Here is a 15230-nt window from a genome sequence, read left to right as displayed (position 1 = left end):
TGTTGAAATGCTTTTTATCCACCACCATCAAAAATTTCTCTCAAGAAGTCAGTCTCCACAGTGGATATATTGAGTACTCTTACGTAGCACAGATGGAATTGGTGTGTGCTTTTCAAATATTGTTTGGCTGAATTTGGCACTTTTGAATGAGTCTATGCCTACAAAATCACTTATGTCATTAGTATCACGCTTTTTCATTGTCATTGCATTAGCTTAGTTCTAACTCTGAGTCTCCATTCGGAGTGTGGAACTCCCGTCTCCCTAATAATAACATGCCAGCCATCTCCTTGGAGGTCTCGTTTCCCCCTCAGGGCCAGGAAACCACTGGCCTTTTTTCGATGCCTTCTGGGCCTCCCCTCATTTCAAATACACGGTCAGCCCCTACTCCTTCATCCTATGTATCAATTCATTTCTTTGATGGGTTTAGATGTAGCGAAGGTCAAATTGAGTCATTTACTTCAGGCTGCTTCAGGCATTCACTTTGCCCAAATTCAACATAAGGTACAAAGAGCAGGGACTACTATTCAGTTTTTAATCAGTTATCTTGACACAAATATAAGTGACTGAAAGAATCAGTGTAGCCTGGAACCAGGGTTCCTGAAATCAACTTAAAAAGGAAAAGACCAGGACACCTTCTTTTCGTAAAGGTAGCACCATAAACTTGAGCGTGGTTTGGATGCAGTTATTTTTGTAATCCCCTGAGCTCTCGCTGCTCTACAAATAAACCAACCCCTATTGACTTCTGACCCTGCTGCTCTGTTCTTTACCCCGTGATCTCTTCCTTCCAGCTCGGTTGTTGTTCACGTCTTTGCTATTGCAGTTGCATTGAAGATGTTCATTAAAGCAAACCACAAAAAATGCCCTCTGTTTACTAAGCACCTTAAACTCCTTGGAAGAAATAGGTGTTATAAAAATCTAACGTAACGAATTAAAGAAAAAATAGCTTGCCTTGGGCAGAAGTAATCACTAGGAAGCAAAACAAAAAATGTGCAAATATCACGAATTTATTATAGGAGGCATTTAGGAGTGTTTGTGTACTACAGAAAGAATAAAGGAATATTCAGAAAAAACATCTGGTATATTAACAGAAAATCTCGAAATTCTCAGAAATTATAATAGCTAATAGTATACTCAGGATAAATGAGAATTTCTTGTTATTTTATGCTTTCATGTGAGAAAGTAGAACTATGTTTTTATTTATAGTTTGGTATTTATCAAAATCAGATTATTAGAGTTTAGGCAAGACAGTATGTTATCTGCTTATGAAGAAATGTGTGGTGAATTTCACACCATATTTCCTTAGTCAAAGGTGTTTTCTTCAAGGACATCTCTCAATTTGTAAGTGAAAATTCTTTTAACATCTGAAAATGAATGAATTATTTAAAATTTTTTTCTCTTAGATTCCTAAAGGGAAAAAAGCAGTATTGTTAATTTGGTTATTCATTTTCACAGAATTTACATCTTATGAGTCAAGATTCCATTATAGATCCTATTACAGCTCCAGGAACAAAATATTTAGCAGTTGATTTATTCAATAAATTTTTAATGCTACTAAAATGTTTAGAAATCATTCATGACCTCAAGGTGCTTACAGTTTAGTGATAGAGATCCAAATGGAAAAAAAGAGAAAGATCTTGGACATGACCTGATCAGTTTTATCTTCTAAAAAATTCAGAGGGAATGAGGAGAAATAGAAGACAGTAGGAAAGGAAAGCATTAAAAAGTACTCCAGTTACCTATTGCTGCATAACATATTATCCAAAGCTTAGTGGCTTAAGTCACATCAGTCTTTTGTTTTGTTCCTCAATCTTCACATCAGGCAGGGCTCGACAAGGGCAGCTAATCTCTGCTCCGCACAGCATCACTCAACTGGGGGCTTGAGGATCCATGCTCAAGATTTGTTCAAACGCCTGAAAAGTGGTGCTGGCCATTGGCCTGGAGCTCAGCTGGGCTGTAGCCTGGGGGCCTAGATTTTTCTCCACGTGGACCTCTCCATGAGCTTGCTTGGGTTTCCTTGTGGTATGGCAGCTGGATTCTCAGTGCAAGCCCTCAAGGGAATGAGAGAAATGCTGTGCCAGCTTTTGTGACCTAGTCTCAGAAATCACATAGCCTCACTTTTGCTATTGTCACAATCCTGTCTAGATTCAGAGGGAAGGCACTTAGTCCTCACCTGTTGATGGGAGGAATGTCACATTGTGAGAACAGCATGTGGAACAAAAGAGATTTTGCGGACTCCCTTTCTTTGGAAAAATGCAATCTTTTGTGAATTACCATGCAGCTAAACTCAAATTCTTCTTACATGAAAAATATATTTATCCTCTCCCCCAAGACCCTCAAATCTAAACATCTGCTTGAAACATAGTATCATCTAAGGTCCAAATGAAGTTTAGACTCCTCAAATGCAGTAATTTGGGTACAGCTCCTTAATCTGAGGAACTGTGAAGTAAAGAAACAAGTTATCTGCCCCCTCCCCCGACATACCTAAATTTCAGTGGCACAACAGGCAAAGGTAAACTGCTGTAGACCCACTCCCTTAAAAGGGGGAAAACAGGAGGCACACAGCAATCACTGGCCCTTAGCAGTCATGAAATGCAGGAAGTTCATGTTGCCAATTTCTTCATTAGGGTGCAATCCTACTGCTGGGACTTGTGGTTTTTCAGCTCTTGGTTCCACTCTCAGTGTTTGGCTCTTTGAGTCAGCCTTTGTCTTCCGTTAAAAAACAACAACAATAACCAAAAAACGACCTTTGCAACTAAATAGCCTAATCAGACTTTTTACTGCCCATAGAATGCTGCGTGTCCAAAGCCCACGTTTAATTTTGTAGAGTTCCCATCTATTTTACTCCAAATTGGTGTTTCTTATAGCAAAACAATTATCTCAAATAGTTTGTGGGTTTTCTATGAATCCAAACCACAGATATTCTCAAGGTAAGTGCTTCTTTACTTTCAGCTCCCTATGAGGTGTCTTAAGATAACATCCTTAAGATACCTGGAGGACCAGTTTTATGGAGAGAATTTGTGAAGCATACTCCTAAGATTCTTAAAGGTCCATTGTCTACCTAAAAAAGTTTGAGGAGCCACTGCCTTAGATTTTTCTGAAACTTTAGTAAAGGATATTATTTCAACCTGGATTGTTCTTTGGCCTAAAGCCTTTCTTTTTATTTATTATTTTTGAAAATGGTATATTCTCAGTGTTCTTTCACCTTTTCTTTTTCTTTCTTTTTTTCTTTTTGCTTTCATTATTAATTTTAATTGATTCATAATAATTGTATATATTTATGGGGTACAGTGTGATATTTTGATACATATATACAATGTATAATGATCAAATCAGGGCAATTAACATATTCATCGCCTCAAACATTGATCATTTCTTTGTGTTGGGAACATTCAAAATCCATGATTCTAGCTATTTGCAAATATACAATAAATTGTTGCTAATTTTAGTCACCCCGTAGTATTACAGAATAGTAGAACGTATTCCTCCTATCTAGCTGGACTTTGGTATCTGTTAACCTCTGGCTATATCCCCAAGTGTTTTCTTAAGTTGGGAATTACTTGCTGTTCAGAGAGGCTGAGAATAAGAAACAGTTTCTTTTAGCTGTTGTTGCTTTTTAACCCAGCGAGTTCTAACTTATTTATATTTAACAGTTTTTTCTTTAGCTCATCTCTTTCCTCTTGCATTTTATTATAGGCAGCTAAACAAAACAAAATAAAACAACAACAAAAAACACAAAACCACATGAATATCTCCTTAGCTAGATGATCAAATTCATTAGGTATATTTCCAATTTCCACATTATCAGAAATGATAGTTTTGTGAAATGTTCTGCTTCTACATAATGAGAGACCCCTTTCTTTAACTTCCAGCAACATTTTTCTCACTTCCCTTTGAGCCTTTGCTGACAGCTTCCTTGAAGCCTTTAACTAACTTCTACCAACTTCTTCTCGTAAGACTTTCCTTGTGGGCCTTTCAGCCTCCACTTACTGCCTGTCTCAGTCTTAATGACATATATTTTGGGTTTCTGTTATGGTAAACCCCACTTCTGTACTGGTTACTGTTGCTATGTAACAAATTAGCTGAAACCTAGCAGCTTAAAACTACCATTTTATTTTATTGAAAATCTTGTGAGTCAGGAATGTGTGAAAGGTTTGCCTGGAAGATTCTGGTCAATGTCCTTCATGTCGTTGCAGTCAGATAGATGCCAGAGTTGAAACAGTTGTGGGACAAACTGTGAAAGCTCAGGACTGTCCAGACTCCTCCCTCTCTTCTTGTGGTCTCAGGGCTAGTTGGGCTTCCTCATAGCAAGGCAGCCCCCAGACAGTCAGGGCATCTAAAGGCTTTAAGAGAGACTGTTCCACTGAGCAAGGGGGTAGCTGAACAACCTTTTATGTTCTAGCCTCAGAAGTCACATGGCATCACCTCTGTCATACTTTATTGGTCAAAACAGTCACAAAAGCCATCTGAGTTTCAAGGGGAGAGAAGACATAGACCCCACCTCTTGAGGAAAGGAATGTCATAAAAATTTCAAATATGTTTCAAAAATTGCCACAAAGGATAATTGCAGTAGTTCCTGCAAGGAATTATGAGTAGAGAAGTATTATAAATAATGGAAAGTCATGCCTGGGAATGAGAGGTGGACAGGGCATTGAAGGGGAAGGCCTCAGGGAACAATTGGCTCTTAACAGTAAGAGAGGGATTCTGGATGAATTTCCTGTCTCTGGTTTGGGCAACAGCCTTCCGTAGAAATAAGGAAGGAGACACTAGGGTGAGTAGGTTTGGGGTTGGGGGGAAGGTGTGGAGTGGGATGGCAGTGTTAGTTTGAGGTGCCAGGAGCATCTCCAGATGGAGGTGTCTAGGAATTAATTTGACTGATAGACTGTAAACCCCTTGTGGGCAGGGGCTGCATTTGTATTAGGTTGATGCAAAAGTAATTGTGGTTTTTGCAATCACTTATGCACCAACCTAATATATTAGTCATCTTTGGTGTCCCAGCGCCTTGTGCAGAGGGCTCAATGACGTTGTTAATATATACAGGCGAGAGCTCAGATATGGGCTAAAGACAGAGATGTGGGAGCACTCTGACTAGGGATGGTGATGAGTGCCATGGACCTGGATAAGATTATTTTGTGAGAATATAAAGCAGATGTCATCCTAGGCTGGGTTTTTCAGGTTGAATCTGGACAGCCAAAGCATTATGGCAATATTTTTTAAACTAAGTATTTTACATGGTCTTGAAAATTAGAAAATCTGGTCCTACAATCCCACATAGCAGTGATGAGTAGAGTGGAGCAAGGTCAATGCCCTTCGAATGGTCATGTGATTGCCTGTGTGCCGCGCAACTCCATGTGTATCTGTGCACTGCATACCTGGTCTGCCTTGTGAAGTCTGGGACCTCTTCTCTCTAGCAAAAAAGCCAAGGACCGAGGACTGATTCCTCTGGAGCAGCAGCATTTAAGTGGCAGGAGAAGAAAACAAGATTGAGAAGGAACAGCCCACAGATATTCAAGAGCGTGCATAAAATATAATAGCTAATTGATTTGCTGACAGAATTAGCACCAATTTTTTTTTAATTGAAGTATTGGCCAAAAAGAAAGCTAACTAATTTGTATTTACGAATTTTAAAAACTATGCTTTATTTCTCATCTCAACGTTAAGTGATTCAAAATTAAACATATAATGTTGATGGTAATAACAAACACAGTAGGTAACTGGCAGAGACATAATTTATGCCTAGGTAGTCCGATTTTAAAACGTACTCTCTTAACTGCCATGCAATATTGCCTCAGACATTTGCTTAACAATCCCTAAAATTGTTTCATGATGTGGAGAGGAATGAAAGGAGCAGCGAGAAAGAATGAGAAGAGACCTGAAGATGGAACTAGATGGGGCCCTGGAGAGAGGCCTGAGTGTGGGGCTGTGTCAAGAATTCAATCAACAATGAGACCAGGAAAGTCACATTGCTTGGGGACTAAGCTACATTTTGATAACCAGACTATATAAATTGTGTTGAGCAAAAATGATTGGACTGTTTGTGGAGAAGAGAGGCTGAAAGAAGGGAAGTACTATAGGTATTATTTTTCATGGTGACAGTTTATGAGCTAGTTCTGCAACATGCTGTATCTCTCAGGATGGCAGTTTCTGGAAAGAGTTCATGAACTACATTAAACTGGAGGGAAACAAAACAGCAGATTAAGGACTTAAAGAGAGAGACCCTCTGGATTCAGGTTTAAGTTAATTTTAGACCCTGGCTGGAAGGGTCTCCACTGGATTGTTTAAGTGGTATAGGAACCACTGAAGGCCTTTCCTCACTATTTAAATAGAAAACTTTGCTTCACACTTAAAATATGAGTCAGAAGGTGTTATTTTTACCCAATCAATTCCAAAGTATTATTCTTAATAAAAGTTGGCAATTTATGGATCCAAAAGTTCCATTTTAAGTTTAACTGAAAGTTTGGTTCAAACTAGGAGATATCCACATCTACTTCTTTATGTTCAGTGCATTTTGATTCTGAAATTAAACTTGCTTTGTTTCCAGGAGAAAATGACTTTCAAATTAAACTCTGGAATATGTGCTTCATTTTAAGATTTCTCAAAAGTATTCCAATGTTTACCTCCTAGGATTTATAAATGCAGAAATAAAAAAGTCTCCTTTCATTTCCCCTGCAACAGTGAGGGGAAGAAAAGATGCAAACTAAAATTTGTCACCCCCCTCAGATGTATCGCCTAAGAATAACTATATCCAGACCTATAGTATTTTATGGTGGTTACTTGCTCTGTAGTTCTTAAATCCAGAAGAATTGCCGTTTTTCTAATTGGTATATAATAAAGAGGAATGATATGACATAAATGATTTCTTTTCCTTGGGTTGCCATCCATCCTCCTGAAAAAATCGTGCCTACAATAGCACTGAAATTGTTTAAAATTGGAATCTTTATCAACTCTTCCTAGGGAACATTGTGTGGAGTTTCACAGGGACTCAGAATGAGTACTCTGGAGCCCAAATGATGGAGTTTGAATCCTGATTATGTCCCCTCCTGGTTGTATAATCCTGGGCAAGTTGCTTAACCTTTCTTTGCCTCAGTTTCCTTATCAGAATGGGACAAACTGTAGTGTTATTTCATAGGCTTATTATGAGGAATACATGAGTTAATGTTGGTAAAGTGGTTAGAACAGTCTCTAGCAAATAGTAATGCAAAAATGCATGTTTGGTGTAAAAATAGTGAAATAAAGTACCATGTACAGAAAACAAGTCGTAGTGTTTGAGGATGCAGGTTCTAATCCCAACTCCGCTACTTGTTAGCTGTGTACATATGGTCAAATTACTTCACCTCCATAAGCATCAGTTTGTAAAATAGAATAATTGCTCTGAGTAGTACCTGCTTCACAGCGTTTCTGTGAGGATTAAGTGGGATGATCTATGGCAAGCACATAGCAGAGTGCCTGCTCCGTGGTGCCAATGATTACAAACATATTTTTTAGTTGCTGTGAGTTCTCTGCCCTTTTCCTTAAGGCGTATCTTCAATTCTTAACTCTATATTTCAAGGTCATTTCTGGACATCTAGAGACCCGGGTAAGGATGCTTTGAAATGACTGGCCACGGGGTTAGAGTGAGAGTAAGTGAGAAGTTAGATCAATTACTTAAGATCCCAACGGGCCTTGTAGGGTGGCCTTGTGTTAGGGAATTTCCCACTGTCTGTGGTCTGGCCCAAAGCCCCGTGGGCCCAGAAACCACACTTGTCAGCAGCTTCAGAGCACATCTGTCCTCCAGAACTGGACTCATATTAATGAAGCTCGTACGACTAATGTGTGAGATCAGAAAGCCAATGTTTCCATTTAGAATGAGAAGTGAAACAGCTGAAGATGGGCGGCTCATCTTCCCACCCAGCGCATTTTGCTCCTGTAGGCAGACTACATGGGGAGCAAATTGCTAACCTGGCTGTCAGTTTATTAATTTATAAGGAGAGACCTAGCTGCTGACTTGCTCCTCAACTCCCTCAAGTTTTAAGCAAGGTCTCCCTAAAGACATGCCAGACAGGATCCCATATTTGTATCAGAAAGCAGCTTGATGAGCGTGGAATCAGAAGGGCAGGCTGTTCTCAGACCCATGGGTATAATGGAATGAGAGAGGCAGAGCCACAAGAGGGAGGGCCACCAGCCTCTAGCACCCTACCCCAGTGTTTCAGTGGCTACTGCCTATGCTTACTTCCAAGGCTGCTTTTTGCCTACTTCCTGGTCTGAGATGGACTGTCCATGGGACACTTCTGGCCTTTAAAAGCTTTTGTTTGTCTCATATTGTGTAGAGGCTAAGATTTAAACATCAGGAATATTCATGTAACAACCCAGAGCTGTAACCTTTCTTGAAAAAATCCAGAGATCTCGCCCCTTCCCACATCTGGTCAACCATCTGGAGCTGAGCAGAGACTGTCTCCTTTAAAGGAAGCTTGAGTGCTGCCTTCATTCAGTTCACTGTGGTCTCTGCCAGGTCCAAGACATTGATCAGCATTACCTACTGGTAATGTGTGTGCCTTCAGGCATTTGAGTTTGCATCCTTCTGACAATTGAAGTTGCCTTTAACTATCTATGTGCTAACCTGCTATATATTTATTTCAAAGCTTAATTCTTAGATGGCAGTCTTATTTTCTCGTTTTCAAATTTACTGTCACCCCTAAGCAGGGGAAACACATCTTGGTTTGCAAGTCCTAGAGGGTTACAGTGATATGAAGGCTGAATTGTAAACCTCATAGCCTCAAGGAAGTGGGATACCCTTAATCTGCCTCAGGAAATGTGTGACGCTGCTGGCCACGCTTCTCTATTTCTAGATCAGGAGCCCTTTCTTCCTCCTGGCTGAAGAATATTAAGCCCTCTCATTTTATGAACTTTTTGTAGAGCTACAGATATAACCTTCAATGAGAGAAACATCATGTGAACATCTGTATTTACAAAAGAGATACATTTGGATGCATTGTTTGCAAATGTACTTACCATGAGGTTTCTTTAAGGAACAAGAGTTTACTTTAACTTTGATGTTATAAATTAATAATCAGATACAGGAAGATATATGCACCATTTGTTAGGATTCCTAAGAACTATAGGTTTTTTAAATTTTCACCATCTCTAATAAATGGAGAAAATGTCATTACGTGATTGGATCGCTGATTGTAAAAAATGAACTTGTCTTCCAAAAAAGCATTTTTTTCTTCAAATGAATAACTTGTTCCCACTTTAATTCTTATTAAATTTCTAAGTAAATGAGGGTTAATCTCTGAGTTATTGGTTTGGGAAAATAGATTGACTTGAGAAGATAGAAATGTCAGTTCAAGGTCTTACTATATCTCACAGGTTCATACTACCTCAAATTTGACCACTTTATATCTTGAATGATCTTTGGGATGCAAGGTTATAACATATTCTGTCCACAGCATCTTGTATGTATTTCTCACACTAACATTTACTGCATCTTATTACACTACTGTAAAATTAAATAATGCATCAGCACAACCTCTGGCACATGGTAACTTCTCCATTTCATCATCATCATCATCATCATCAGTCTGCCTCCAAGTATTTTTCTTCAATTAGTCCATAAATGTATGTATTGATTCTATGGTCTGTTTCATGTTTGAAACCTCTAATACTGTACGGGGTACATAGCAGATACCTTGTAAGGATTAACTGAACTACTCAGAAGAAATAGAAATTTTTCTCAGTTCCCCTTTAGATATGCAATCTAACATTATTGTTGGTAATGCTTCATGAATAATGACCAAAGAACATTTGATTTTTATATTTTTGACTCAATAATTATAGGTAAATAACAGAAAAAAATAAATTTTTAAATTAAACCACAAATTAAAAAATAAAAAAACAGCAAAGGACATTATAAACAATAGTAAAAAATTACACAGAAGAGTGATATCTATAACTCACAATTGACAAAGGAATAGAACTATAATATATAAAGACCTCCTAAATATTTGTCAGGAAAAGGCAAATAACGCAATAGAAAAAAGGCCAATAATAAGGTAAAATACTCAACTTTGGTAGTAATCAGGGAAATCCAAATTAAAACATTGAGACTTCATACCAATCAAAAACAAAAAACAAAAATATCAAGACTCTTGGTATTTCAGCATCTTGGATCATCAATACTATGGAGATAGTTTACAAGAGTTTGGTGTGACAAAACTTCTTATACACGTTGGTTGAATTGTAAACTAGCCTAGTTTTGTTGGGATGCAATTTGGAAATATCTAGTAAAGGCGAAGGTGTGCTTATCATATGACCCCACGATTCCATTCCTAGGTATTCATCTTTAAACAAATACATGCACATGTACAAGAATTATAATAGTTTGATAATAGCAATAAATTAGAACCAACTTAAATGTCCATTAATAGGAGAATGGATACATAAATTGCAATGCTGTACAGCAGTTAAAATGAATAAACTAAGCAGAACCACATGTAAATCTTAAGAAGATAATGCTAAGCAAAAAAAAAAAAAAAAGACTTAAAGGATCTATACACTATTATATTTGTATAAAGCGTAAAACATGCAAATTAATATCTTGTTTATGGATATTATGTTATATAATATGTTGTACTTGTTATGGATATGTGTACATCTAATAAAAAGTATTATAAAAGATACACAGTAATGATATAAGCCAACCCAGGAGGGCATTTACTTTTGGAGAGAGAAGAAGGGATGGGATAGGTATGGGATAGGTAAAGATATATGGAGGCTTCAGATGTGTCTATTAACGTAATGGTTTACTTCTTCCAGAAAATCAGAAGCAAATTTGGCATAATTTTAAATAGAGGCAAGGAGAATGGAAGGAGGGTGTCAACAGAGTAGGAGGTTTAAGTTACTAGGATCAGTGGGCTTAGAGAATAAAATAGAGCCAAACAGACATCAGTTTGTCAACACTGTATAAATTCAGATCCTCATTAGTCATACTAAAAGTCAAACAGCCCTTACTCTTGCTTCAGACTCTAAGCACCTTCAGCTGTGTCATTTTTAAAAAGGGGCTGAAACTGTGGAAATCTAAGGGAATACAAAAGCAAGAGATGTGATGAGCATACCTAAGATAATGTGAAGATTTTGAAGACTAGAGCAAGCCAAAAAAAGCAACAAAAGGTTTAGATTTTGAGCTAATTAGGAAAGCAATTGTTATGCCCAATTCAGAAGCCTGAAATGTTTCAGTGAGTTGTTAATAAACAAATTTGTTTACTCTGATCCAAGACTAAATTAATATAAAGCATATTATTATAAACATTGGACTGTTGATATATTTGCAGTTGAATAAATCCAAGCTGTATTTTATAAAGCCAATAAAATTGCTTGCAGGAGGCCAAAAGGAAAAAAAAAAAACACCCAAAGACCTTGGCCAGTTTTAGAAGGTACATTGGAGATTCTAATGCAGCTTCTTGTCTCTTTCTCTCTCTGCCCTTTCTTTTTCTCTTTTCTGTCTTTGGCATTCACTTTAACCAGACTGAAAAATTGGAATATTCATAAATTGGGGCTGGTAAAGTATGGAGAGTGGGACAGAAAAGAGCACCATCATTTGCATTACATTGTTTTAAAAAATAATAAAGGAGAGTAGTCCACTTAAAGTTAGTACAATGTACCAAAATATGGAAATAAAAAATATTAAAATTTTTTTAAAATGTAACATGTTCTTTTCAAATCACCTAAGGAATACATTAATTCATTTTTATTTTACAAGATTTATGCAGAGGTAATAAACTGAGCAAAACATTGATCTCTCTTTGTCCCCCATCACTTCCTTACTTCAGATCTCTTTCCCAGACCTAACCACGTGTCCACAGCTGATGTGTAGTTTTCTGGGCCCTTTTCTGTGAATATGCATATAAAAAATGTATCTACTCATAACTGGGATAATATATTTTTCTGCAATATGTTATTTCTGCTTAACATCTTTTAGGGACCTATGCATCTCAGTGCATCTAGATAACCTGATTCTTTAAAAGAAAATAACTAGGTAGTATTCCTTAGTATGATTAACCCATTATTTATTTAACTCTTCCACTGTTTATGGCTCCTTGCATGGTTTCCTGTTTTGACTACTGTAATTCTCCAGTGAACATTCCAGTATATTCATCATTGCAGTAGAGGGCAAATGTGACTTAATGCATAACAGTATCTGGTAATTACAGTAGTATTATCAGGAATCTGCCTTTCACGTATTTGGCTTTGTTTTTCTCTTCATTAGCCTCATTTTTAGACAACCTCTTTTAGACAATTTTTAGACAACCACTTTTAGACAATGTGGTAGCAGATACAACAACCAGCAGTTCTACTCTTAACATTCTACAAACTTAACCTCTTTCTCAATGTTAGCAAAAGTGGAGAGGTTGGCATGCTTACTAGACCAGCGTGGGTCACATGCCCATCCTTGACCCCTGCGTTGTAGCTCTGTGCACAGTATGCGTTGATTTTATGTTTTTGTAAATAGGAGATAAATAGACATCCTAATGGTGTCCAAATTTACATCACTGGGATTAAAGTGTTCTAAGTATTTGCTAGAGTAATGAAACAAGTATGTTGTTTCATAGCATTGCATATGAGAATGAAACATGTTATACATGGAAGATCATTAATATTCTAAAAAGGGGACAATTTCTCAATTCAAGAAAGTGTTGCCCACTGTATTCGCTGGAAATTCAGTGATATGAGAAACACATTTCTTAATTTTATATTATTTGCCAAACCATAGCAAAAAAATCCATATTTTATTCATTTATTAAATAATTTTTTGATTAAATTCTGCTACGTATTGATGACCATGTCAATAGCCTGTTGAAACAAAATTCCTGCCCTCGGGTTTCTTACATTCTTGTTAGAGACCACACACTATAAATAGGTAAACAAATGAATAAAGAACATTTCAAACTGTGATGTACTATAAAGGAAATGAAAAAGATCATTCGATAGAAGGTAATTGGAGAAGGTTACTTCAGGGAAGGTGGTCAGGGAAGACCTTCCTAAATGTTCTGAAAAGAGAATATTTGAACCACCACCTGAAGACTGAAAATGAACCTTGAACCCTAGGCCTATGCTATTCAATATGGTCGCCACTAGCCATGTGTGGCTATTGAACACTTGCATATAGCTAGCTCAAGTGGAAATGTAACACAAGTGCAAAACATACACTGGATCTCCAACACTAGTACCAAAATGATAAAATATTTAATAATTTTATAATTATGACATATTGAAATGATGATGTTTTAGACATACTAGGGTAACCATTACTAAAATTAATGTTTCTTTACTTTTTTAATGTGACTACTAAAATATTTTAAATTATATATATGCTTCACCTTATATGTCTATTTAACAGCCCTGTTCTAGTTAGTTTCAGCCTACTTACTGTTATTAACATGGGCTTTTTCAGCTTTTTTTCCTTGATGAGGCTGATGGCAAGTGAATTTATGTAGTAGACTTTTCTCCAAGCATCTATGTCTATAATATTTATTGACCAAGGTATCTAAATATGATAATTCAATATTTGATCAAGCTTAATACAGCTCAGGGTTAAGGGATAACATGTGGTGGAGAAAGCATGTAAAATTGCCACATTTACTAGAGGAGTTGTATCATTAGTGATGTTCCTTTAGAAGGGCTCACAAAACAGATAAAAGGGGACTCTGAGTTGATGAGGTAGGCAGAGCTAGAAGCACAAGGTAATGACAGCATAGGAAAGGATTTCTGTGGGAAACAGCAACAGCAAAGTACGAAGATCTATTTCCATTCTCTACGTAGTGAAGGAGATTCTATTGTGTTGTAAAGCATGCCACTTCTTGCATGTTAAAATGGAATATTTTTCTACACATTGTTTTTATACCGATGGGAATGTTAGTGACTTTAGTGTTCCTTTTTTTTTTTTTAGATGTCTTTCTGGGAGATGTTGGCAAGTTCTCACACCCTTAATAACATTAAATTAATTCACTGCAGAGAACAAGCAGAATAGTTTTCTTTGTGCAGTGTTGTTATTCTTATTTCCTGTTGTGACTTTTGCCATGAGGAAGAGGTTGACTACTAACACTGCATGTTTGATTTAGCAGGTGAAGTTTTTAGTATTTAATGTGAGTATTTTAGAACCCCAGATATGATGTTTGTTATGTAATCTGTACTAACAGTTTTGCAATGGGAAACTCTTCCCTTACTGGTTTGAGAGTTGAGTCATATCCTGTGAATCTAAAGCTACGTTATTTAAACATCACGGGTTCTTCTTACTTTCATTCCAAGTCGCTGCTGTGCAGAGCAGCAAGTGCTCCGTGCAGGGCTGTTGCTATCACTTGGAGGTGAACAGCCTCTTTTGCCGGTATTCAGTGAAGCAAGGCAAGTCTAAATATGCAGTTCTCTCACTGGAGTGAACGATGTTTTGTTCATTTCTAATCAACTATGCTAGACAGCTGCAAGCTGAAAAGTGCCTGCAATTTGCCATTTATTTGTAATAAGGTAAGTAACATATTTTGGTTTACTCACTGGATTGTGGTAGCCTTAAATTAATGTGGCAGTTTAGGTATATGATTGTACCCTAGAAAAATGCCTTCTCACAGGGTATTGAAGGTTGCATTTGAGAGTCTAATACAGATAATTTTTAATTTACAGTATAACCTATGTGTGAGATACATAGTGTAATACATTGATATTCCTTTTATGATCATTTTTAATGAAAAATGTAGTGCCTGAGAAATAGAAACATTGTGGTAGCTTTATATTTTTGTTTGTTTGTTTGTTTTTTTGTTTTTTTGTTTTTTTGAAGGATTTAGTAGTTACCAGGTTTAGTTACTTATATTTCTTTTGCTCCCCTATGATCTCAGTTAAAGGTGAAACATATATCAGATTTATATGATTATCTTTGAATAATTATAGCTCAATAATTATATTTTTCTATTGAAATAAAAAGTGGTCTTAGTAATTATTAGAAAGTTTAAAGTGGAAAATTAGTGAAAGCCTCTGGACCTTTTATATTTGGCTTTCTATTTAAGTGAAAGACTAGCATACTTAGAAACTTTTGATTATTCTGTTTGTCTTAAAATTTTGTGAGCTTGTTTATCATTGCCTACTTTCTCACTTGCTGTTGGAGGCAGTCATACAAATTGTGTGGCTAGAGAAATCTGTGGATAGAGAATGAATGAGAGGTTTATTTTTCAAATTCTTTAAGCTTGCTTAAAGCTAATTCAAATGTTGGGTGA

The 15230-nt window shown here is 36.8% G+C and overlaps 1 protein-coding gene across 15 annotated transcripts in view; it reads left to right on the top strand.

Moving 5' to 3' along the window:
* MCTP1 (multiple C2 and transmembrane domain containing 1) overlaps window positions 1–15230 on the top strand; it is a 609877-nt gene that overhangs the window by 204768 nt on the left and 389879 nt on the right. For 11 of the 15 annotated variants that reach the window (XM_054489428.2, XM_063665002.1, XM_063665001.1 and 8 more), the window contains exon 1: window positions 14262–14490. The exons of the other annotated variants lie outside the window; for them this stretch is intronic. In XM_054489428.2, coding sequence (XP_054345403.1) covers window positions 14434–14490 — 57 coding nt within the window. In that variant the 5' untranslated portion in view covers window positions 14262–14433. Of the gene's footprint in view, window positions 1–14261; window positions 14491–15230 lie in introns of those variants that run through there. 15 annotated transcript variants of the gene reach the window in all.

Source organism: Pongo pygmaeus, chromosome 4, assembly GCF_028885625.2.
Source record: "Pongo pygmaeus isolate AG05252 chromosome 4, NHGRI_mPonPyg2-v2.0_pri, whole genome shotgun sequence".
Taxonomy (NCBI): domain Eukaryota; kingdom Metazoa; phylum Chordata; class Mammalia; order Primates; family Hominidae; genus Pongo; species Pongo pygmaeus.
This window is presented reverse-complemented; position numbering and strand designations above follow the sequence as displayed.